The sequence below is a fragment of the Pempheris klunzingeri genome, chromosome 15 (assembly GCF_042242105.1).
Source record: "Pempheris klunzingeri isolate RE-2024b chromosome 15, fPemKlu1.hap1, whole genome shotgun sequence".
NCBI lineage: Eukaryota > Metazoa > Chordata > Actinopteri > Acropomatiformes > Pempheridae > Pempheris > Pempheris klunzingeri.
In genome coordinates this window covers 22613879-22640567 of record NC_092026.1, presented here as the reverse complement: position 1 = coordinate 22640567, position 26689 = coordinate 22613879, and the positions used below count along the sequence as shown (strand labels likewise).

The 26689-nt window shown below is 40.9% G+C and overlaps 2 protein-coding genes, 1 long non-coding RNA gene and 1 pseudogene across 4 annotated transcripts; 1 reads left to right on the top strand and 3 right to left on the bottom strand.

Moving 5' to 3' along the window:
• The first annotated feature begins 1424 nt into the window (after window positions 1-1424).
• LOC139213962 (uncharacterized) lies at window positions 1425-16212 on the top strand. Its single transcript, XR_011585455.1, has 6 exons — window positions 1425-1508; window positions 1739-1939; window positions 13973-14100; window positions 14300-14355; window positions 15301-15451; window positions 16077-16212. It is a non-coding gene; the product is annotated as an uncharacterized lncRNA (long non-coding RNA).
• LOC139214489 (nicotinamide riboside kinase 2-like) lies at window positions 5357-8073 on the bottom strand. Of its 2 annotated transcripts, XM_070845356.1 has the most exons (8): window positions 7914-8073; window positions 7737-7827; window positions 6812-6860; window positions 6397-6574; window positions 6209-6280; window positions 6004-6110; window positions 5756-5841; window positions 5357-5664 (listed from the first exon to the last, which is right to left on the bottom strand). In XM_070845356.1, exons 1-7 carry the CDS (start codon window positions 7937-7939, stop codon window positions 5756-5758), a joined length of 609 nt encoding a protein of 202 aa, XP_070701457.1. In that variant the 5' UTR covers window positions 7940-8073; the 3' UTR covers window positions 5357-5664. The 2 variants fall into 2 exon arrangements, with proteins under 2 accessions (XP_070701457.1, XP_070701458.1); XM_070845357.1 differs by lacking the exon at window positions 6812-6860.
• LOC139213961 (caytaxin-like) lies at window positions 10575-20360 on the bottom strand. Its single transcript, XM_070844683.1, has 13 exons — window positions 20126-20360; window positions 17667-17773; window positions 16374-16432; window positions 16064-16291; window positions 15279-15437; window positions 14690-14792; window positions 14279-14410; window positions 14051-14137; window positions 13711-13809; window positions 13112-13147; window positions 12957-13004; window positions 12605-12651; window positions 10575-11183 (listed from the first exon to the last, which is right to left on the bottom strand). The coding sequence occupies exons 2-12, from the start codon at window positions 17741-17743 to the stop codon at window positions 12612-12614; spliced, it is 1068 nt and encodes a 355-aa protein (XP_070700784.1). The 5' UTR covers window positions 17744-17773; window positions 20126-20360; the 3' UTR covers window positions 10575-11183; window positions 12605-12611.
• Window positions 19500-24997, bottom strand: LOC139214210 (excitatory amino acid transporter 1-like; annotated as a pseudogene).
• Between the last annotated feature and the right edge of the window lie 1692 nt (window positions 24998-26689).

Genomic DNA, 26689 nt, shown 5'->3' with positions numbered 1-26689 from the left:
TGGAGAGCAGAGGAGGGCTGGAGCCTTTTTTCCTGTTCATTTATCGAATTCAGCCCAGTTTTCTTGCGCAAAGTCAAACTTTCTAGCAAGAAATTTAACCCATGCTGTGCCGTGGCTTAGTTCTGTTACACAAGAGTTACACAAGGACGTTTGCTCAGTAAACTTTACGCACGGGTGTGAACTGAAGTCATCTAAATGTTACCGTTCAATCAAGTTATTTTCTAGTACCAGTCCGGCCAGTAGAGTTAGAGCTGTTGAAAAAGAGGTTAGTTTTTGATTTTTGTCTTCTGCTGAAAATATAAACTAGAGGATTATTGGATTATTGTATCAATGCCTTTACAAAACCGAATGAATCTGAATATTTAGTTTGTTCCTATCAATCCTATCAATATGAATAAACAAATATCAGATGGTAGTTTTTAAATAAATCTATTAACCTTGTGTAACAACTTTGGAGAGGCTGCTCTGCAGGGCTTCATGTCGTCGTGCTGCAACAAACCTCCACCACACGGCGGCAGGCTGCTTCTAGTGTTTAGCAGCCTGAACACACCGTCTGCACCCAGGAGCCTTTTATCATCCATGGAGGAAAACTTCTTTATTGCCGAATTCATGCGTGAGTTTCTTTTGTGTGTTTGAACATATGGTTGACAAAACAGTTCATAATCTACTATATTATCAACTTCACCAATATTTGGCTTAATTCTAAACTTTTAATAGTTTTACGCCTAAATGTCTAAATGTAGATAAACTCAACAATAACTGCAAATAATTATTTCCCCTGAAAACAGAGACATTAACCTCCCAAATATATCCTGTATCCTTAAAATCCTCCATTATAATATATATCTTTTATTTATAAACTAATCGAATTCTATAAAATTATAAATAAAAATAAATACAATTTTCATGTGCAGGTGAAATTGAGAAGTTTTCAGATCTTTTAATAATAAAGGCCTTCTCTGGAAATATCCCAGTAACACACAGCACATTTCACTGAGAGACTGGCAACACTAACATCAAGTAGTCTGGTTCATTGCATGTGTTTAAATGTATGTGTTAAAAGGGGAAAAGGGCCCAGAGGTCTGAGCTCCTTAAAGTCTCTGATGAGCAGCCTGTTTCCTCTGCACACAACGATGGTATTGTTAAGATCACTATCATCTTTTTCAGGTAAGGGACTTGGATTGTTTGATGTAAGGCACAATTTGAATAAGACACACACACATAAACACACACACACACACAGTGATGCACAGAGGCGAAACACACAGCTCAGTGTTTGTCACCTCTCAGACGAAGTGCTGTGGTGTGTGTTTCTTCAGCCAAATAGGGCATCAGGATGGTGAGCATGTGTGCTTTTCTATTCTTAGTCAAAGAAACCCTCCCCTGGTCCAAAGTCCAGCCCCGCCCTGCTGTCTGCTGCAGTCCAGATTTATAAGAGCCAGAGATCCTCGACACTGGTTTGGCACAAGACCTCCTGAGCAGGACATGTAACCCACAAAATTTAGCCAGTAAGTATTAATGTTGAATTCAGTCTTTCTTGTGTGTCTGACCTGGAAGTAAACAAATCACAACAAATGTTGCCACAAAAACTAATCTTTACTGTAAATTAGGAGTGCTTGGAAATAAAACAAACAGTTTCTGGTTGTTTTCTTGGTACACCTACAGCAGCAGCAGATCTTTCCCCGTCTGAAAGACTAATTCTTTTACGCTTTGAATATATCTTATCCCATGAATCTAGGTATCCAGGGCTGCTCACAGCTTTGCTTCTTGTGAGATTTAACGAAGATGATGGTCTTAAAATGGTTTTACCACAAGAAAACTTCCCCACAAGGAATACACCTGTTGTCTTCCCCTGAGGCCTCACACTGCCAGTCTGAGGAGTTTACAACTAAATGATAGAGCCAGAGGGTTTACCACAGATCATGGGGAGACAATACAGGTGAGATGCTGAATAAAATGTTTGAGTAAAGTGATTTCACTCTGTTGTGGGACGCTCTCCCACTTACTTTTTGAATAAACCTGAGTTGATTGTGCAGCTTTAACCTGAGTTAAACTAGAAATGTCTAATAAATACATTATTTGACAACTGCAGGGCCGCAGATTATCAGGTTTCTTGTGACACATGTCTTGCTTATCGCTGATTAATCTTTGCCAAGATGTGGGTGGTCAGCCCTCCTCACGTTTCAGCTTTGAGCAGCATGCTGCTGTATCTGTATCTGTATTCACGTTTTGTCGATCTACACGTGACAAATTAGTGTGGAGGGCACTTAATACGTGATCCATTAAAAACTGTCTTTAAAGCACTTCTGGTGGTCCCTTAACCCAAAGTGAAATGTTAATACCGTTTGAAGTTGAGGGGTTATCTCGGCCTTTAAGATTAACTAAGACGCTATGGTGCACTGTAAGAGACTGCTGAACACTATTACTATCCACCCATAGTTTATTTATGTATTTTTTACTGCACAAAATGTATTTATTCATTTATTCATTAGTTTATTAGAAAGTACACAGGAATCAATATAAATGATTTAGATATTATGGGTAAAACAAATACAGCAAGCAAGACAAAATGCAGACAAATTTAATAGAAATAAAATAAATAAATGCTGAACTACAATTAGAAGTGTAATAAATGGTGGTAATGTGAGTTATAATCATGTTAACTTAATGTGTGTTATATTTATTATGTTTGCTTTATGATGAATTCACAAAACTAGCTCTGCTTAACAACAACAACAAAAAATAAAGGAAATAAAGACGGTGGAAAAACACCAGAGCACTTTGACTTGGAGGAGGTGGACTTAGAGGATTAATGTTGGGACTCTATGTTGGTAAGAGGCTGTCAGATCTCGTTAAAGGAACGAAGCTGTGTTTCTCCTGCTCCCTGGTGCAAAACAACAAGAATGAAGTCTGTCCCTTAGCCTAAAAGCCTTGATCGATTTATTAAGCCATCGTTTGCCTGCAGGGATCTGCTTCTTCTTCCAGAACAGAGGTCTAAGTTTCTGGCTGTGACTAAGTTGTAGGAGAGGAGCTGCTGTTGTCTGTTATCTCCTCAGTTGGTGGTGTGAACCCCTACTGGCAGGATGAATCAGCACTGCGTATCTTATTTTATTATTTCTTTTTAGGTTTTAAGTCACTGATCAACCCATCAGGATCAAGTGCCAGTTACAATATTAGCCTTTCTGTGGCCTCTTAAACACTGAATCAGTGTATAAAAACAAGGACAACCTGTTCTTTTATAAGCAGTACATTAAAATGTAATGGTTTATCTGACCCTTTAATATAGTTATAAACAGATGAATGACAAGAACATGGTGAAACACTTCTAATATAAAACATGACTTAATTGGAGAATTTATAATTGTGATATAATAAGCACTGAAAATCTCCTTACGTCTACATTACAGTGTGCTATAAACCACATACTAATATTAATATATATTTCTGGTAAATGCCAAAGTGAAGATTCAGTTGTTCACATGTGTTTTGTCACAGCGCGGCACCCATAAATATTCCTGTCATTCACTGAGTGGTCCGACCACAACTGTTCACATGCTTCAGGGGTCCTCGCTCAGTCACACAGGGGGTCTGCACAGCATGTGACAGCCGCTCGTCTCCTGTGTCCCTGCCTCTCGACCCAAATATGGTTGCCCCAGCTGTACTTTAGAGGTTGCCATGGCGGCGGGTGACGTAAGAGCACATGCCACCCCACAGTGTTCTCACCTTACCCACCCAGTGGTGGCGTGTGGGGACCGGCCCCCGAGTCAGACCAGGCTGTGGAGCGTAAAGTGGGCGTGTGGGTCAGTAATTGGCTGAGTATCTGTTAAATATATTCCCCAAACACCCGAGGCACTTAGCCTAAATATAAACCGATGGACCAGCTACCCTCTGCTCCAGGCCAAATGTTGGCATGTAAAGACTCCCAGAAACGTATCACAAGACCCCGAACCCCCCCAGCACAGCCTCTGTGCATCTGCCAGGTCTTGAGACGGAGTTAATGTAGAGCGTGATGTTATCTATATGATCAGCAGAGGAAAGAGAGATTCAGAAAATTCCTGTATGTCACCACAGATTTAAAGGTATTATGTGCTCGGACTATTAATTCTTTGATGTCATAGTCACCACTTCTGGTCAGACACAGGTCATTTATTTTAATGCTAAAAAGTGATGGTGCAGATAGGAAATACAACCCTCAAGGTTAAAATATAATTCACTGGGCTTTTGATATTGAAATATCAATAAAAGTGAGAATTTACTGCTTTATGTTTCCCCTCATTTCTGTGGAGATAGTGTTGCCGAGGGTAGAGAAATGTGGGTGATTTTAGAGAGGACGCTTGATCTTTCAGATAAGATATAAAGTAAGATAAAGTGGACTAAGAGGGACAGAAAGACAGAAACTTTTGCTTTTATATTCTGCAAAGCTACAGGCCAGAATATGGAAAAGATATAGAATATCTCTATATATGTTCAACCAAACAACCCAGGCTCAAAAGCCCACTTTCAGCACGGCTCTTGGGCACTTAGAGTATATTCTGTGGCGGACTCTGACCCTCCATGCATGTGGACATGGCTGCATATGAAGGAGAAACAGAGTTTATAGAAATGAGGCAGATATTTTCATTTAGACATTGTGACCTGATAGATGTTCCTCATCAGATGACAGTGACCTTTTTTTTCTTTGCTCATTCATTACTACACTCGCATTTTTTTCTTATAAATGGTAAAAATATTGTTGACAATTTGAGCTCGACACCCAAAACAAATTTAGGATGTCCAGAGAACTCATCCTCACGCAAATATTCAGACATTGTTAGATTTTTTTTTTTCCCTTTTTATAATCACTGAACAGTAAAACAATAATTGTTATAAAAGTTATAGTTGTAATAGTTAAAAGAAAAAAGATAAACCCTCGTCCCAGTGTGGCAGTAAAGTCCCAGTTCCAGGCACTCAAGTGGACGATGGAAAATAAATCACCTTTAACGTTGTTTTCATATTTTTATGTCCTAATGTATGAAATCACGGTTGAGTTAAACTGAATCACCTTCATTTGTCCTTCTTCTCCTTTTCCATCCTGTGAGCTATAAAAGTTGGTCCATTGTCTTTCAGAGGAAAACATTCACTGTGATTCAGTTTTATTGAGGCTCTAAATCTAATCTTGGTGATAAAGAGTCCTACTCAAGAGCCGCAGGATGTTATCAGTCATCCTCGACGTGCATAAATGTTTGTGCTGTAAAACGTGAGATTTGTGATCCTGAACAGAACCTTTATAGGAACTACGTGTGTGTGTGTGTGTGTGTGTGTGTGTGTGTGTGAAATGAGTTACAACCAAAACAAAAAATAACAACAGGAAACAAAGTGGATTCAGTCATTTCATTAAGTTGCGAGACACAAATCCTTCCTCCCAGTGGGCGTTTTATCATTTCATATTCAACAATGTCAGAGCTGAGATCTGTCGCTGATGTTTAACACTGGGCAGTCCAGAGGTGGCTTATCTTTTAGAAAAAAGTTACACAGGATTAGACAGAAGACAACGCTTCTGCCATTAGTTATAAGTTACAGGATTAACTATTTACAAATCGGGCTAGAAGTACAGAACCGGTGTTACACATTGGCTCAAAATGATATTTACAAGTCTATACACAATCCATTGCAGTCCCCGTCGTGCTGTAGAGAAGAGAAAGGAGAGAAGTTACTCAGATGTTGATTAGTTGTCAATGTTCTGCCAGGGAATCTATTTTTACAGTCTTTTATTTACCTATAAGTTGTTCAGCAGGGAGTTTTGAACACTTTCATACACCCTGCTGTAAATATCGCCCTTTGATGTCATCCCATCGAGGTACTCTGTCCAGAAAAAGACAAGTTAGAGGTGAATGAGAGTCATTTAAGCCGGCAATCAGAAGCTTTTATGCTAAGTTAGGAACAGGTACAGGGAGTCAGAGCAATGTAGACGCATTAAAGGTCACTGATATTTTGTTTCAGAGGTGAGGAGCTGGCTGAACGTACCTATTCTGTCGCAGTTGTTCTCCATCTCTTTCCTGTGTTTCAAGTACATGGGCCAAACATGGCCATCGAACAGGTCAGGGGGGTCTGGGACTGTGTAAGTCCTTGTACTGCAGAGACATAATGAATCAAGTGTCAGATTATAGCCTGTAATACCTCGTCGAACACCAAAGTGGAATCTGTCAGAGTCGCTCCGATAGCTTGTTACCTTCTCCTCCTCTTGCACTCCTCATAAGGAATGGAAATGTAGAAACACTTGTCATAGATGTCAATAAGAGGCCTGCAGAGGGGAACGGAAGCTCAGATTAGCGTAAAAAAGCTTTGGAGGTCAAGAGGCTTGTAGGTTAAACTGAAGAGCTTGTGTAGAGAAACGAATACGAGGGAAATATGACCCACTTGTAGTTGTAGATGAGGAACCCCTCCACAATGAGAATATGGATCCCGTTCTCATCCGAGTTGGATTCCTCGGCTTCAGGTGACAGGCTGACACCGTGTGAGCGGGCAAACTTGACCGGGTTCTCCTGCCAGCCTTTCACAGTGTTGACCATAGCCTCCATGTCCAAGGCAGAGATGACTGATACAGAACAAGGAGAGAGGAGAGAAGAGCAGGCTTCACCACACAAGCAACAAACGCTCCTCACCAATGTGCTTTCACACACATTAGTCTCGGTTAGTGAATGTCTGTAGCATTCACAGAATAGATGATAGAATATCACAAAGTTTAGGATTGATTGGTTACCAAACTAAAGAAATGTGTAGGAAAGAAAAAGTACATTACTGCATGGTTTTCCTACGTGAAATCCATTCTTACCATCCCACTGTCTAAAGCCGTCCTCCCCGACTTCTATTTGATCGGGTTTCTGAAATAACAGTCACCAATAAAACATTGCTGCAACCTAGTAACCAGTCGGAGCTGATCACACCTGGACAGGACAAGTCAGGGACCCGTCTCCACCAAAAGTAACGCACGGTTTTGGGTGCAGTTTAAATGTTTTTTCCAACGTTGCGCTTGCGGAATATTGGTTGCACTACCTTAGGACACAGCTCCCTCATATTTCAAAACTATGTTTGTAAAGTTTGCTGTTGCCTTCAATTGATTTAAAGATGGAACTTCCAGCTCGATTAGCAAACTGTCTCGAACTGCTTCTGTCTTAAGAAATAAATCTGCAGGCTTTTGCGATTTGGAGATTGCGATTTCGGCTTTTTTTGGCCGTTGTACAGCCTCAGACGACAGCCTTGCTGCATTGCTTTAGCAGTTTAGTATATATGAGTTGAAGAAAAATAGATCAAGTCACCCTGATTTTAAAAACAACTGGTAATCGGAGGTCGGTGAACCTTTACTGGCCCTAAATGCAGCAAGGAAAGATGGATGTGGTGGAGATAAAATCTTCGGGCTTCTTTTAAGCCAAATGAGGGAAATGATCATGTAAAAAGAGTTGGTTGCCTTTAAGTGGGGACGCTCGGCCCTTTCATTGGCTGTCCAGGAGACAATCAGCCAGATGTATTACTAGGCTACTGTGATGACAGGACATCTGTAGGTCAGACTGGTGGCTCATTACTGATCACAAAATGTCTTCAAGGGCAAATTTAACATAGCAAATGAAACATATATATATAAAAAAATACTTACTTTAACGCAACATTAACATATTAAAATAGTTACTGTAGCTTTAAACTGAACATATGTGAATCATATGTCAAAAGCTCAAAAGCAGACTGACTTTAATTGATCTTACCTTGAAAAAGTCATCCTGATGTACCACACAACTGTTGGGTAATGTCTTAAGAAGTCTATTTGTCAAAGTGGTCTTCCCACCGTTGGTCACTCTGAAAGTAAGAAACATTTCATGTCACACAGGTGAGTTACACTCGTAGATTTTGCTAATTTCAATTGCGCTTTAAATAAGACTTACCCTCCAATGCCAATGATAAACTTCATTTTCACTTCTGTGTATTGGTCACCTCTGGAATTCAGTAAATAAAAGAAGGGAACCCAGCCAAAGCAAACACTCTGCCAAAGGTTTCTTCTGAAAACCTTTCCTTCTCCTCTGCCACAGATGTTCCCCCCTTTTACTACTTCATTGATAGACAATCTCCTTGCCGGGCATTTAAAGGATTTAGCTGCAGCGTCACAGCCTCTCAAACCAATCGGCCCCCCTTCTCCTGCAGCCAATAAGCCGTCGCTTTACCAATGGCAGGAGGAGGACTCAGGAGCCTCACATTTGCATGAAAGTAGATCCAAAATTTTCCACCTGTTGTCAGGAGTCAGTGAACATTGGTCGAGCAAATGCACGACAAATCCCTCATCCGACAGAGTTCTAAGAAGGTAATAGGGAAATGTCAATGAGGATAAGCTGTGAAACACAAAACTAATTCTCCCTTTGGAGAGAGCTACAGCTCCAAAAACATATACAGTTTGCTGATGCTGGAAGTTAAGAGCTTGTAAAATCTTTATTTATTCTCTCTTTGACTAAAAAGTAGGATGTGATTTAAGAGCAGATGGCATTTATTATATATTCTATTCTATTTTTGCCTTAGAAAAGGTTTTGCATAGAGAAGCTACATATTCTACAACCATTAGAATTCACTATAAGATTTGCCAGAGAATAAAAGTTACGTCCCGTTACTGAAACATCTGTATCACAGCTCAGAGAAAAACCTCAATATTTGGGTTTTTCAGAGAGGTTTCCATGCTTAGACAGCTCTGGGTGGGTGAAAACCAGAAAAACTATATTTAGTCGGCTGTTGTGTGTCTGCCTGCTGCGTCACACATATTTCTGATGCAACCAGCTGAAGTCTGTGGCCGTCGGCCATGTGACCCCCCCCCCCAGTCTGGAGTCACAGCTGCAGGTCTGATAACGCAGCTCTGTTTCTTCCAACACAAGTGCGCACTGCTTATCAGCCCTCTTTGTTCCACACCTCCGGATGTGCGCAGTCTAACCATCGTGCTTGTTCAGTGTTTGAAGAAACACTTTTACAGCTGCTCTTATTCTGTAAGTGTGAAAGAGGTGAACCTCGAGTCTGAACTATCGGACGACAAACGGTTTCATGTTCAGGGCTTCACATTTCACTGACAATCCCAATGGAGAAGTGATGTCTGGTGACACCATGTCACAATAATATTTCTTTTACCACTTATATCAAAGTGACTGGCAGCTTTGATGCGGTAGTCTGTGCTAGTCTGGTGTGTGCGAACAGAAAATGTTAGATAATCTGGGGTCACGACGCTGTCCCACATAGGCTGAGACATTCTGTGGGGCACCAAACCACGTGGTCCAACATACGAGCCATGTGGTGCACACACTTTTTCCCTCTTAGACTCTTAGACAAACTTTGCTGACCAGCAGTTTGGTGAATAGCTGTACTACCTTTTCTGGCACATTTAAAATTCGACTGGAATATTCATTCTCCAACCTTTTAAAACTTTTTAAGATTATACTGGTGCTAATCCACAGGGATAATGTCAAATTACTGTAACCACATTTCTGGAAGATCGATATCACTCCACTCCTATGTTTGTGTGTTAACTACAGAGCACGAGCAAGGAGCTGATTAGCTTAGCATAAAGACTGTACACAGGGGAGGACACCCAGCCTGGCTCACCCTGAAGTTCAAAAGTACACCGAAAGCTAACTAATTAACACTCTGGTGGTTTAATGGAACAGACGTTTAAAATTAAATGTGTGCTTTCAGAGGGAGTTACAAACTCCTGGACGACATGACACTGAGATCCAGCTGTTGCTCATCAAGAAATACTTTCCACATTTTCACATTTCTGTTTGCGCACACATTAAACAATGTGCTAATCAGTCAGCTTTAGAGGTATTATTGATGTGACAGTTGCTGAGGTCACTTCTGTAGCCAGAATAAACTTCTTGGACAGATACATGATTTTCCATTCTAATTTTCCTGCTTAAATATGAGTTTTATATTATTACAAGCCAAGAGACATGAGAAGTAAAGTCAGTTCACATTTTTATGTCTGAACCAAAGAATCATTAATTGTTTAAATGACTGAATTTGGGGCAGTTTATCATCATTATTATCATCATTATTATTATTTGTAGTAGTAGTAGTATTAGTAGTACTACAGTATTATACTAATACCCTGTGATCACAGTAACCTTGCATGTAAAAGTACAGAAAGGTCACTTCAGCAGTATTATGTCAGAATGACCCCCGTGAAGAGCAGTGCAGGACTGTCAGGTGACATAAAGAACATCAAGTGACTTGTCCAACACACTCATGAATCATAATTACTGCCATTAATAACTCATCAGCAACTGTCCATCAAAACCATTGTGGACCAAAGTGGAACACATTTAGAGGCAATAAAAGAGATGAAAATATAAGCTGTAATGTGCATGAACAAAGCTGAGGTCGAGGCTGCATACCAGAGGTGACAAATCACCTCAGGACAAAGGTTTCAGCTCACTCATTTATTTTTTTACAAACAGTAAATGGCACATTTTCATAAATAACACTTTTAGCAATTCATTTCAATATATTTAATCTCTTTAAATAGATTTCATTTGTAACAATGTATGCTTTCCATCTTGTAAAAGTACCTTTTGAAACATGATGGCAAATGACTTAAAAACTGATGGAAAAACAGAGACAGAAGGATATAAACGAGCATGCCACCTGCATATCAAACTCTGGAAAGCTAGAAAAACTGTAACACACGTTTGCATCAGTAACATCTACCGTAGGTCTAAGAAGAACAATATCATTGCATGTTATTTTTCAGTTTACAGCCATGACAGCAAACAATACTCACGCCATTCATATCAAAAACCAAATATCGGTGCAAACACCTTTCTCAAAATATATATATATATACACGTATGTACACTTTGAAACTGATGATATTCCCGACACGTGTGTATTCATCCAAGTCCTTAATTTTCATTTATATAGTTGAGGTCATGCTGTAGATAAAGCTCAACTTGACATGCTGATGAGGTTTGATTTTCTTATAGCTTGCAATGCTTTGGTGTAAATTAACTTTTAGATAGAAGCAGGCAAGTCGCTGGAGAAATGTTTTTGAGAAATGATTGTCCCACAGCTAATGGATCCAAGAAGGAGATTTAATCCTGCGCAACTTGTGTGTGTGATGGTGGTCTAGTCTGGCTCCCACTTTAATGAATGAATGATCCCCGCTGGTTCTTCAATTTAAAGCTCTGTAATGCAAATGCAGACAGTTGAACTCCTTTTCTCTCTCCGTCATCTTCATCCTCAATCGACATTTGTGCACCTCCTCAAACACAACATTTTTCATGTGATCTTTAAATCTGTCAATAGGCATGCAATAAATCAAAACTGAATCTAACTCGACACATATCAGGTTTGCCTTTTTTCCCCCCTCCTGCTTCCTGCCTTGGCATTTGGATAGGAGATGGTGCCTGTGTCCATTCCTGGGATGTCAGCCAGTCCTCTGGCTGATAGCTCCTTTGATATATGGTGGCTGTTAGGAGCGGTCAGCAGCACAGGGCAGCGTGTGGTGGGGGGGTTTCTAAAATAACCCACCTCGCCCACTTTAACATACCCCGACCTGCTGCGGTGGGTATTTCCCCCAATTTCAGGACAGGCTGTGCGACGCGGATCAATTTGCCAGACCTCGGCCGTACAAGCCATTAAAAATAGAATTGATCGGTTGTGTGGAGGCAGGCTTAAAGAGATCCGCAGCTGTGCTTTATGTAACACGGGGTACAGAGGGAATATGATGTGTGAGGATCAGCTAACATTTCTTGGACTCGCACACAGTCTGAATTTAAAGAACTGAAACATGACTTGGCAAAAAAGAAAATGAGCCGGACTTGATGACTGACTGTAATCATGCGGCACCAGATTTTATGCTTCAGCCTTTGGCCCAGAATGTAAGAGAGGGATGAGTCTCACGGCCGCGGAGGAAACACATGGTTCTTTACTTTTCATTTATGTACACGGGTTAACATTTTGAGGCAATTTGCATCAGAGAGTCAAAACATCAAACACTGATAGGAAGCAGAAGAATGACTGCATGCCTAAGTTTCACTTGTATTCTAAAAGGATAGATTTGAGTGATTTGTGACTGTTTTCATTATTGATTAATCTGCCTTTATAATACCTGAGAGCTCGAGACGATGTAATCAATCATATTGCCAGACCAACGTTCCAAAACCACAAAAAAATTTATTTACTAATTTATCAATTTCAAGACAAAGACAAAAAGAGAAAGAAAACTGACTTATCGTTCCTATTGTGACTGAAAATTCAAATGTGCTGTACATCTTTTTAAAAGAAGATCTGAGTTTTAAGTAACTGCGACCTGTATCATCCTCTCTTTCTTTCTGCTTGTGTATGATACTGTAAATTGGATCTTGGTGACCCTGAACTGAGAGCTGACCCTTCAGAGCATTTGCCAGTGACCCAAAACTCCAGACACGCCATCGTCCTGCGTTTGTGTTTTACTGTATCGTGTCTCTTTTGCCCACATAAGCATGTGAAAGTGCGCAGAAGAGAACATTTCCCTGTATGTCAGAGATTAGTTACAGTGGGCTGACATTACAAACCGGCCTGGGTGTAGTTGATGGAAGGCAGTTAAGTCAACGAGAGCTCTTACCTTAATGTCAGATGTCACGGCCGACCTCTGCTATCATTGACTTTGGCCTGGAAGTGACAGATTAGTTAAGCCATACGTAAATATAAATATTTTGCTTGGTCACGAAGCCCATATTAGGCCCCACTTTCTTGATACTGATGGATGGAGCTGCTTTATTTCAGCATCTGAACTGACTAAATGAAATAACAGAACAACTAAAGTTGCACTGTGTGTAAGTCAACTGGTTTCTAGCAGCGAGCAGCAGTTCTGAATAACAGAACAAATTATTTTCCATGTTGTTGTGCTGTAGTAGAAAAACATTTGATTTATCCAAAAATGGCACTGGACTGTATGTTCTGCAAAATGAGGTCACCTTTCTTTAGGCAGTGTTGAGTTGGTCTGCTGCTGCTCTTGCTCAAGTCTGTAAGTAAGACAGGTTTGTGGTGATAAACACTAATTAGATGCGGGAAAAAGAGCAAGAATTAAAGTTCTTTTTAATATAAAATCACATGAAAATCTAATGCTCACCTTTCCCTTTGTGCCCTTATCTTCTCGTCGTCGTACCTTTAAAAATGGAGAATAGAAATCTCTGATGTGTCATTAAATCAGCATACTTCTCACCAGTGGTACAAAGACGGTAAAAATCATTTATAGCTTGAGCCACATATCATTCCTGCTGCTGGAGTTTTGCTGTGTTTCTTTATTAAGTAACCACAGCAGTACTTCACAAGGCAGCTGCTTCTGAGACTCACTGGCAAAAACTATTGGCCTCTAAAGTTCCAATATCCAGAAAGTCTACAGTGAAAGCTGAGTTAGGGAAGTTCACTCACTTTTTTGTGACTGCCAACAGATTGCACACTGATTTAAACACCTACTATTTGACCTGTTCGAAACAACAGACAACTCTACATTTGAATAAAAATGTTGACAATTACACACTTTAACACTTTAATTTTAACTTTAACACGTTAATGCATTGAACACGGCTTGGTTCAGATCTAGTTTGACCACTGCACTGAATGCATTCTTTCAAGGTCTTGTTGCTTTGCTGCAAGGATACATAACATAAACAGTGATACTGGTATTTAGTGTCTCAACAGTGACCCTTGGTGGCTCAGAGTACTTACTGCAACACAAACTCAGGGATCTGCACGTGCTCCATGGGGATGATCTGGCTGAGTTCGTCCAGGGTGTGAACGTAACGGATCTTATCCATGAACTTCACACTGCAGAAGGAAAATCAACCACAAGCTAAAACCATTGTCACAAACTGTCTTTTCTCTGTCAGGCCTTGTAGCAGCACTCACCTGATTATGTAACAGCTACACTTTTATGTTCTACGATGGCTTAAATGATCTGCTGCATCATTATCTTCTGGCTGTTTCTTAGATTTGTTTGGAGAAGAAGCCACCATTTAACACAAAGGATAGACTGATGGACCATAAACCGTACTGAATGTGTCCTCACCTGATGAAAGGTCTTGAGATGGCCAGGACCGTCCGGATGAACCACGTTGGGTGAGCGATGATGAGACACTTGAGATTCTTCCTCAGTCTGCAGGAGACATTCAGATTTAAAATGTTTGTGATAATGAATTCAAAATGCACCTTCACTTGTCTTTAGCATGGATAACATTTGTTCATTTATTCATTTTCCATTCCATCTGCCCAAACTCTGATGTTCTGTCCGTCTTACTTCCTGTCAATCATCTGGTAGCATCTCTTCAGCCAGCTGATGCCGGGCATCTTCCTGCGAGGAGTTGCTCCGTTCAGGTAAATGATCATGTAATCCTCTGCCACCAGCAGCTCCAGGCTGCTCACAACATACCTGAGGACAGAACATACAAACAAGCTCTGTCACAGACTGTACAGACAAACATTTTACAGGAGAGAATTCCTGTGTCCACATTGTGTTTAGAAGTGGATCTGATCCAAATACCCACTTGATCTTGAAGTCAAACTGAGCATTTCACTTTATCATTCATTTCTAACATTGAATTTTAATAACCATTTCAAACATGATAAAATATGCATATTCCAAAGAAACATTTTCTCCAGTCGTTTCCTTCGATCAGCTATACAGTAAAGATGTTAACATGGATCTTACAGGAAAAGATTCTCCATGATATACGTGTAGTCCTCACAGTTGCTGTCAGGAAGGTAGCAGGCTGCAAACACGATGATGGCATTCAGACCCTCCCCATAATAACCTGAAGGAGGACAGACACACAGTCAGTGTGATGGCAGCTGCATTGGCAGTGATGAAACACAGACAGTTTGTTTCATTGACTGCTTTATCATGGAAAATTATGAAAACCTTAAAGATATCATCTGCAAAAAATACTTTGTTTGCATCTTGTATATATCAGTTACTCATGTTTGTTTTATTGCTTTCAAACCAGCTGCACAAATTTTCTTTTTAATGTTTGCTTGAATTTCTGTGTTGAGTGTGTTTTTTGCACGTGTGTGGGTGTGCGAGTGGGTGGATGTGACCTGGATCTGGTTCACATCCTTAACTATAGTAACATATTTCTAATGTGCATATATCTGTCTATAGAAATGAGCCACAATGTTGTCTGGCACAGACATCCATTATTTGATTTTAAAGTGTCTTTCAAAACCCATTTTGGATGAACCCTTATACACACAGACACACTAGAATTTAAATAAAAGCACACACACACTCTTTTACTGACCTCCATGTGTGACCACCCTTAGGTACGGTCTGATGACCTGCATGTCAATCCGCTGCTCCTGGTCACCGATGATCACCGTTCGCCACAGACGACCAGACGAATCTCTCTCCTCTTCACTTTCACCCGGGAGGCGCTTGGCAGTGGCCACAGGAGTGTCGTCTAGACACGAGGAGGTGACACAGAAAAGTTGTCGGGCAGATTGTTTAATGTTTGTCCCCCACTTGCTTCAACAATTGTTTAACTCACACAAAGTCAGCACAAGGGTCAAGGAGTTGGAACTATGACCGTCTGCTATAAAACTTCATAACATAATTCACAGCTAGAGACACTTTATTCAAATACATTTCTTCTCTCAAGCAGAATCTGACTAAATAAACAAAGTAGAAAAATTAAACATTGTGAAAATGTATAATAGTTTTTAGCCTATTATTACTAGTAAACACAGAAGACAGAGCTGTGATGGAAATATTTCTACAAGAATGAAAAACATCCAGCTGCTCTACAGAGAACAATTTGTCACAATTTAGGGCATTAAGAAAAACAGCCTCGACTTTCAAGCAGTGATTGGAACATTCAGTGTTGTTTTGCTTTTCTGCTGTTGGCAGTAATTTGTGACTGGAAAGCCAAAAGAAAGATAATATATGATGAATGAGGCAGGACTCAAACCAAAGACACAGCAGGTGTTATGATTTGCTTCTCAATTAAATTCCAACAAGCAGCACCTGACCCCTGAGAAATCAATACTCAGTATCGACCATCTACATGTGTTCATATCGTGTTTATACCTTCCCACTCCAGCTCGTTGCCATTGTTGATAAACTCCAGTGAGTCCGTCTCGTCGGGGGTCTCGATGTCGTCTACGTTGATGTCCAGGTCGTCGGGTGTTTCCAGGAAGTCATCGGAGAGCACCGACCCCTCGCTCTGATCCAGGGAGAGGTTCATGTCGGGGGCGACCAGAGTGCGACGCTTATGCTGGGCCATGGACTCGCCCACATTCAGGGTAGTGGGAGGATCTAGACAGGCACGTCAGGAACATTCAGATACAGAATACAGTATATATATATATATTTAATGCTGTATATCGATTCCACTTACTGGTTCTGTTGTCAGTGAGGCCACATGATGAATCAACATCACCATCCTCTGGTAGTGGCCTACAGGTAAAAAGATATAATATAAAAATTATAAATTAAATGACATACATTGGAATTACAGTTTTTCTTTAGCCTATTGTTTTCCTGCTCCGAAGGTTATGCTTGTTTTGGTTGTTTTATAACTGCCAGTTGTAAGTGATAAAAGTTCAAATAAATTTCTCTGTAAAAAAATAATAACAGAAATAAAGTACAAAGCCATCTATGAGCAGTTGTTGCATTTTCGCTCTTTGTTTCTCAAGTGTCTCCATTATGGTGTAACTACAGTGTGTCCTTGAAAACAATATGCGTTGTTCGAGAAATCAACACCAGTAATTACCATGATGCCAGATGGGACTCTGGCATCATAATAAGGCAGCTAAACCCTCAGTGCTGATGGACAAGAAGGCTAGATTATAGTAGGTAGCACTCATACAGACACACACACACACATCCACGGACAGTGAAAGACACAGACATTAACACAGACATACATGCATAGACAAACACACCCTAAAACACCACAAGTATGGGCTAGCTGAAGGAGCTGCTAGAGTAATTGCTGTTATTAAGCTGTCAGCAGCTTTGTAGAGGTAAATTAAACACAGCAACAACAGCGGATTAAACAGTGGGGACGAGAAAAACTATTTGCAGCATAAGAGCACTCGTACATGTTTCCGTATTGGGATTCAGATTGCAACTATATTCATTTCTGTACATACAGAAATAAGAACTGTGTACACATGGGATCGAGGTAAAAAAAACAAAAAACTAAACAAAATGACTTCTCTAAGTAATAGGATTAGAGAACTGAGCTACCAGGTTATCATTGTTATATCATTAAATCCCAGAAACACCAAGACGACTTGCAGCAGACAGATATATTTTGTGAATAAACTGGATTCATTGAATAATCTGTTAATTTTTCACAAACACGTTTCGTCTACTGTAGAAAGTATTCTTGCAAGTAAGAGTGTGGGTGGTTGACAGTTTTTCCACTGCTGGAAACTGTGATGTGTTTTACTTCTCTTCGTTTTTTCCCCCCTTTCTGCTATCTGCTATCTTTTCCACCGACATGACACAAGCTCATCATGTAACGCATAACGACAACATCAAGGAAAGAACACACCTGCTGCCTTTCAGCGTTCAACACACGTGACTTAGTTCCAGTCATAGCAGGGGCTGCTCATCAAAGCCTGTGCACAAATCAGATAAACTACACACACACACACACACACACACACACACACAGCATTACCTCGGGAAGTCCTCATCTTGCCACTCATCCTTAACCTCCATGCTGTCCATGCGTAAAGTGGCTTCTGCTGTTCCCATCCTCTACCAGGGAGGACGGGCTTCAGCTCACTGTGGTTGACAAACGAGTAAAACAATGTAATTCAGCGGGAAACCAAATGTTAACACCATGTTAAAACACGCAGTACTTAAAGGGGCACTCCACCCGTTTCACACATTACAATCCTGGTGATTTCATCAGGAATGAGTTTTGGCTTGAGACTTCAAACTTATGACAGAAAGACGCTGTTACAAACTGAAGGTGTGGAGTTTGAAAGACGTGGGTGATTACCAGGCAGGGATGGTTTAATAAAAGACATTATAAAGTTGCATTATGGGAAATGTAGGATTCAGTGTTTTAGAAGGTTGACCCTAAAATAGGGACATTGCTGCCTCCTTTGCTTGAATTTCACCCTTATAACCAGTCTCTCACAAATCCAAAGACCTTATGGAAGCCATATAGTAAATTGCTGGAGTGCCCCTTAAATAGGCCACAACATAAACCTTTCAGGAACTAGAACTAAGTGGTTTGGTGAGCAGCTAAAAAGCATAGAGTGGGTGTTATGAAGAATCAAACCAACAATTTCTGAGGCACTACTGCTGTTTACCATAGGTAATTAGCGTACAATGATGTCATAATAAATTAAATAATGATAAAGCTCCAAAAGTCCCAGTGGGTTTCTTTTCCCTGTGTCCTTGGGGAAGGAGACAAAAATAAAACACCACATTGCTCATAGAGCCCCTCAGGGCGATAAAAACAAATCATACGCGCTGCCATAAAGCAGATAGTGATCTCAACTTCCATATTTTACATAATCAAATAAAAAATGACAGAGTCATCCATCCAACGCCGGGTTTGTTTTTCTTACTATGTGACGTCTCGTGTTTGGGTCTGCTGCTGCAGGCTGTAATACAGGCATCAGCCGTGCACAGGGTGAACATCATGTGTGAGTCTCGTGTCATAGTGTGCGTATGGGGGAGGGAGTGCCCTTGCTACAACACTGTCATGCAGCAGAAGACGTCACCACAGTCCATTTGTCCACTGGGATGGCACTGATGTGCTGTAGTGAGACACAACAGAGCCAGTACTGACCCCCCACTCTCCAAAAAACTGAAAAGGCACAGGCCCTCCGGCTACATGCTGCTGTGTTGTGATTGGATTCTTGTTGTGATTATCCCAAGAGAACGCTGCAGTGTTTGATGGGGGCTTGATGGGGAACTCCTTACATTCCACTTTAAAACACATCCTTCTGGCTAAATCACGCTTTGAGTTACCTTCCTCTGTTCTCACACTCCAACCACTTACAAAGCCTTTCCGAAGCAGATTGATCATTTTCCCTGTTAAGTTAAGAAAGAATGATGGGGTGCAGCTGGCTGAGAATAAAACGGAAGAATTCACACGGAAACAACAGATCAGTGTGTGTGGTTTGCTGTCTCTTGTCCAGGCTCAGCTGCTCATAGCGTGAGTGAACTGCTGACCGACGGACACAAAGTAATGTTGCAGTAGCACGTGTTTGGTGGGGATTTGAGTCCAGATGGCAGAGCAGCCTTCATTTCCCAAACACTATCTCCTTAGAGTTATTCACCCTCAGCCTAATAATCTGTCACATAGATTGAAAACAAATAAGTGAAAATTGACACGACACAGAAACTGTACTTTTTTCCGTCTCCTTCTTTGCCATACAGAAGCAAAATATAAGGGAAGCAGCAGAGCGGCAGCTTAAATAAAGCATCACAGAACTCTTTCCTCCTCTGCATTATGAAATCATTTACATGGCTTGCAGTTGGGAGATAAGCATCAATAGATCCACTAAAAGACAAGGAACAGTGAGACATCATGATGGAGTACAGATTTCCTCAACTTGTCTGACAAGAGGACAGTGGTGTAAAAAGCCATTAAAACTGCTGATATTTAGCTTCAAATCTCAAGTATTTCTCTATATTAGTATTTGGTATAACTATTTATCTATAACATTGAATAATTATGACTGAATAAGCAACAAAGTTACAAAAAACATCTTTAACACTTGAAAACTGAAAGCAAATCGGCTTCATCAGGAGAGAATGGCTGAAATTTGAATGCAGATTTGAATGATGGTGATCATACAACCCACTAGCTGTTATCAGTTTCTGATCCAAATGCTGCTAATTCCTGATATTCTTGGTACATATACGTGAGTGATCACCTTTTTCAGAGTCAAAAAAGATAAACATAAATACCTAATGTGATGTCTGAAGTGTTACTTTCATTTTCAGAGCCTTAAAGAGTGTGTGAGAAGAGAAGCTATTCTGTCGTGATTGCCATCCTTTTCTTATCTGACAAATGGAAACAGACACTGTCTCTGTGATTAGGATCACAAACTGAAAAAGAGAACTGTATCCAGCCAAAACCAGAAAAATCAGGGTACAGGGCAGGGTACTCACATACTGTAATTAAGAGGAATTCCTGTTCGCCGTTTTGAAAGCTTCCCTGTTTTGCTCTCAGATGCTCCTCTGTTCTTTCTTTCCTCCTCCTCCTCCTCCTCCTCAGATCTGCCTGAGCAGAGAGAGGCTCATCACTGTTTACATCTGCAGGTGGGACACTCGTGTGTTCAGGACTGGGGCTGCTGGAGGAGTCTTGCCGTTTGCTGATGCTGCCAGTGGAGGCAGAGAGAGAGATCGTGTCCTCCTGTAAAGAGGAGAACGGTTAGGGGAGTCAGGGTCATCACACAGCAAACGCCATTCTGCTCTCATCTTTTCAGTCTCCTCTGCCAGTCAGCTGCTTTTTGGACAAAAGATAATCCTCGCTCTGCGCTTTTAGCTTGTCTCATAATGATCACTCTCTATCTCTCTGCCTCCCATTTACTTCTGCTTGTCTCTGCTGAATCCCCCCTCCTCCCTCCGCCCACACTAATGCCCCCACCCCGGGCTCTAATCCTGCTGTGATGCTGTGATGAGCTGTGTTATGGTGGTTATGTAATCACACCTGCCTACCTTCTCTTTGATTCTCTCGGGCTGCTCGGTGTCACGGTCAGCTGTTTTCCATCTCCTCACGGTCAGTCCATTTTGCATCCATGACTAAACAAGTTGTTATCCTCCTGCGAGCTGGAAAAGATGGACGTCTCTACTTCACCACTGTTCCCTGGCAACAGCATCTTCCTCCCTCACACACACAGTCTCTCTCTCTCTCTCTCTCTCTTGCTTTTTCTCACCATCTCTCTTAAGCTCTCTCACTCCTGATGAAACCCCTCCTCCACATGAATTCCCCTCCTTTTCTCTTGCTCGCTTGCTCTGATGCTCACAATCCCTCCCTCCCTCCCTCCCTCCCCTTCTCTCCTGCTCTCCCCACAGCTGCACTGAGCTCTGGGCGACGTCAGTGTCAGCTCTTTGGCATTGCACTCATCGCCCAGTGGGTGCAGCCTCACTTTCCTATTCTTCTCCTTCCATTGGCTGTTTGGCAGGAAAATGCATTTCGGGTGTGTTTACAGTTTTCTATTAATAATGCTACTTTGCACAGCACTAAAACACAGCAACATGCTCAGACTTGTGACTAAGACCATTTGTTTTCAGAGCAGTTGAGACATGCTGAATTTAGAATAAATAACTTTCAGTGTTCAAGAACACACCAATACTGTTTTAATGACAAAAGCAGGTTTGCCGAGCTTCAAATTATTGTGTTTTATTCCCCACCTTTTTAAACACCTTTGAATCAATTGTCAGTAAGGTGACATGACATTTTATTACGTTTTTCTTTTCCTTAATAACCTATACAGTCCTGGTGCTTTTAACTCTCATAAAATGCAGTACCATAAAATATTAAAAGCTCTCTATATATATGTTATATGCATCACCCATGTGCAACTGGGTCACCGATATGTTTTTGCACTGCATGCTGACTTTCCTGCCACCAGATGGTGGTAGAGTGTCCTCTATGAAAGACACATCTGCAACGCTACAGGGAGAAAATGTTCATCAAGTTTAAGACACATAAATTGGATTGACCTCATTAGCTCATGTAAAGTATGTTATATTGTACATGGCTAGTATGTCTGGACAGATGCTGCACTACACCGACGCCGAAACAGTCATCCAGCACATTGGTGGCAGTCCTTAGACGATCCCTAGCAACAAACATACGAGAAAATTTGAGGTTATATTTGGACCATTGTGGGTGTGACTTGATAACAATTACATACGAGTACAGGATTATTTCAAAATATTAAGTTACAGCATATTTTAAAGGTGAAATATAAGCATGGTAAAAATGAAATCAATAACATTGTTCACTCTAACCTAAAACTGTAAAAGAACAGCCCTTTGAAAAAGTGAAGATCAAAATGTGCACTCTTTCTGTAAATGCTCAAGATCTTACACTGATACTGGCTGAATGTGCACTAACAGAATCCAATCAACAACCATGAGCAGTGATATGTCTTCAGTGGGCAGTCCCACGGATGATAACACAATCACTATGGATACCATGCCAGCGTTTGGGATGCCTGCTCCACCAGTGCTTCCAGCTGTGACAATCAAGCTGAGCAAGAGAAACAGAGATGCGATGTAATCCTCATTAGCGTACGAGCACAAAACAGACACAGTCCATTAAGAGCGCTTTTCAGACAGTCAGACAGTTTGCACTTTTGTTTTAACTTTTGTTAAGTGAACTCTATGGGAACTAGTCCGGTGTAAGGCCTGAACTTTTCCATCTCTGAGTCTCATAACTCATGGAAATTAGTCAGTTGATCACTTAACATTAATGATAATAATGAATTTAATAATATTCTAAAACTTACAGCACTATAATCTCAACATGTTTTGAGTTTACCTGAGGACAATGATTTGACCCAGGTTAAACTCCATTTCATGAATCTGGGCAATGAATAAAGCAGCTACAGCTTCGTAGAGCGCTGCACCATCCATGTTCATGGTGGCCCCGATAGGGAGCAAGAAGTTTATCACCATATTTGAGTACATTCTCACAAGATTTCATAGCTAGCATGATGGAGAGCACACCACGCATGCAAACAAATTATCACCTAGGCAGTTAATGACCATGATTAACAGGAATGAGGCACTAGAGATAACTGCTACTAGGCCCTTGTCTTTAGATATGTACTAGCATAAAATGAACAGCTAATAAAAATGAAATGGCACATCAACAGGACAACACATTTCCACTTGCTCGGCATGATTACCTCCTGCTCTTACCAGATCACCATGCTGACCAGACGCATTATGGCTTTATTCAGGCAGTCAAAGAAATCCCTCAGTGGTCTTCATGCTGCCCAGGATGAGACCAAAGACCCAGGAGTGTCGTTGTGTAGTGACATGTAACAATAATAATGACGATCAGATGATATATTAAAACGATGTAAGGGACACTGGGTTAGAGAAACATTTGCTTCCAATCACATGAATAGATTTAAAAAGGGAACCTCACTGTTATCACTGGTTTCAGTGATATTGATGACACCAAGACTCTTTCTCCCGGAATAAACTGTTTTATACCGGATAAAAAGTACAAGCAAATGTTAATAGCTGGTAAGTCTGAAACAGTGTCAGTATGAATATAAAAACAAATAATGGCGATTGTAGATCTCACCTTTCTGAAACAAGCCTCCACCAGATTTGAGTGAAACATGTTTCTGTAAATCAGAAACACAGATTAAGTGTTTTCACTGCCAACTGTATCATTACTGTAATTTATCCTGAAAGTTTCCTGAAAAGATTTTGATAAATACCTGATCAGGTCTAGAAAGGAATCCACAGTCTGCATAGCCTCTGCATTACCACTAGAGGACACTGAAGCAGTCCTGGATGATTTCCCTGGTTGGATAAGATCAGCTAAGGCGATACCAGTTAAGACAGCCATAAGTGTGGTGACCATGTAATGGCTGAAAGGCCTTAGCCCAATTCTCCCATAAGTCTTCCTGTCCACAGATGGCATTCCTGAGATAAAAGAGATAAGATTATTGTAATTATACAAATACAGTGCTATACATGTTTGGTTGATGAGCTATTGTGCTCACATTCTATTTTGTGTGTACTTGTACATGGACATATTACCACACATAAATGGGAACATTTTAGAAAATATTCTTGACATGTACTTATAGTTTATAAAATATTTCAACATACTGAATGATACTCAACGTCAACAGTAAACCTATTAAGGTCACTGTCAAAAGACTTTTTCTTTAGATTGAGCCAGCTTGCAAATTATAACAAAATGTAATCTTACATGTAAGAGGAGCGTTTAACAGTGCAACAACATCATAGAGGTTACAGAGTAAAAGGCTCAGCCAGTGAGCAGGTACAGTTGGTTTTTATAATGGGAGTTGTGGGTGTAGCTCTCACACATAGTGTGATCATCTACTGGCGTGAGGCGAAAGACATTTGGGCTATTCAGGTCTTCTTGTCCTTGTAGATATGAGGCTACACACCGTTGCAGAGCACACCCTCGATTGCCATACTGTTTGACAATTCACGAGCATGTCCTCGGATGGGAATTCTTATAACAGTCACAATATCAAACTAAAGTGAAAACTCATGTTAAAAAACACAACAAACAAACCTCGGTTACTATGCAAACTCTAGCTCATCAGACGAAACTTAGTTTGTGAGTGTCAACCCAACACACAGACTGTGCTCCACTTTCATTAGTCATTAGGCTTTGTAATACTTGCTTCAGAGTTAATGTGGCGCTTGATTATGTTTCTCTACTGTGATGATTGTCAGGAAGATATTACCATGTGTTATGTCTGTTAAACCTTTTAGAGGTTCTAACCTGTAATCAGACTGGAAATGATGAGAGCCAGCACCAACATCTGCAGGACTCTCATCAGCAGCTCTCCAGGAAAGGTTAAATATTTTATATCCCTGGCCGACATATTAATATGTCACAGAGCAAAGCCCAGGCCAATCCCTCAGAGAGACATTAACACGGGTGAGTTCATTAACACACAGGTGAGTTCAAAATACTAAATGCAAAAGAGCCAAAACACTTCACAATGGTATCTCAGATAAAAAAGACAAACTAACGCAGAGCAGAGCAGAGCAGAGCTGGAGTGACCAGAACCAGGACGGCAGCGGAGAGGGACTGGTGCCTCTGGGCCGTGTGTGTTCGTTTGGCTGCCTACATACTGCTTTTCCCTCTTGGTCTCTCCCCCGTTCCCTCTCCACCTTTCTCTCCCTGTTGGTGTTGAGTGTGTGTCTGTGCGTCACTGCCTAGAACCGGTTCTGACCCAGGAAGACTGGGGGATGCAGGAGAGTGGGAGTTCTGGGCCACGCCGCTGAGGGTCCGTCTGCCCCTTTCATCGCCCCTAGGCGAGGACTACAAGTGGAGCAATTGGCTGAGAGAGGGGAACAGCCTGAGGGCTCGCACTGCTGATACAGGAGACGTCTGCTGGGAGCCAAGGACGTCTGCTGGGAGCCAAGGACGTCTGCTGGAATGACTCACATGCAGGGAAAAAACATTTTATTCCAACTTTATGGGCAACAGTGTATAAAGCTCTTGAGCCTTCCTTGCAGCATGACCCATTTATTCATTGATCCTCATGGATCTCCAGATCTTTGAGGAGGAGGGATAGCGTGACACAGAAGTAGTTGCAGTAGTGTGTACAGTACATGTGTTACAGTGAATCTGAAGTCACTCAACCAACCTGATATCAGATCTTGAATTGTACATGTTACGATAACCTTTTGAAGTTGGACAATTTAGCTTCAGTCACCAAGACAGGATAATAATTTAAACAGATCTTCTGTGATTAGGTGATCTTAAGTCCTATGAGCTTAATATCCAGAACCTTATTAATTCTATGTTTGGTACAGAGGTTTAAGGCCAACAGGGTTTTAATTCCACAGAGTCCCTGAAATACTGAGTCTTGACTCAGCGACTATATTTACAGGATAACTCCAGGGCTTGTTCATTACATCTAAAACATAGCTTCAAACCATTAACAATCTTTTATTGATACAGAATCAACTATGTAGTGTGCAAAGATCACACGTACTTTAGTACCAACATCAGAGAATTATCAACTCTCAGCTCTACAAAGGAGCCATTAAGCTGCATACAGTTATTGTATTGACTGTGTGACTGAGTCTCAGCTCTGGCCGTAGAGAAGTGTTAGTAATATTAATTTCACTTCTTGCATTTATCTGTGTTAATAACCACGTTACCCCATGTCTACTTTTATTATGAATTAGCGCTGGTTAGTTTGAATAGCAAGCAGCTCTTGTTAATAAGATTAGATATTGACGCTATACTTCTCCCTTCCACCAGCCCTTGGCTTCCCGTAACCCTTTGCCCGTAGGACCGAATGGCACCTATCACAACTGAGCTATGGTGTTCCTCATGAATCAAATGTTCATTAATAAGATGAAGAGTGTTACCGAAGGAGATGGTGACGACTTTAAAGCAGGAGCAGATGGCGAGGAAACACCAGAGCCCAGAGGCATGTGCAGGGAAGAGTTTGAGGAGTACCAAAGGCAGCTGGTGGAAGAATAGTGAGTAAGCAGAGATGTACATCTTATATATATATATAGCAGGACTGACTATAGTGCTAAAAACCACCAATGACTGATGTAGCACAACATGTATAGCATATATGTTTAAAAATGGTTAATCAATGTGTGCTTTACGTGGAGGACAGTGTACGCACACGTACAGAGTATCATAGATAACATTACAATACGTAAACATGATAGTATAGAAGCAATTTGCACAATAGATGAACACTGAGCTGTTATTTTGTTCACAAAATTGAGCAAACTTCATGTGTTTCATACTGAATTGTTGAATAGAGTGGAAAGTGGTTGTAAAGAGAAAATATGACCTACATATCCATTAAGCAGGGATTAGCAGGTGTGATTAGTATCGGTCCAAGAACATTCCCACTTCATGTTTGTCTCACAGTCACAGATACAAACACAAACATAAACTCAACAAAAAGCCATACACCTTCAGATAACGGTCATTGCCGCATCTGTGCCCAAGTATCTTTCCTT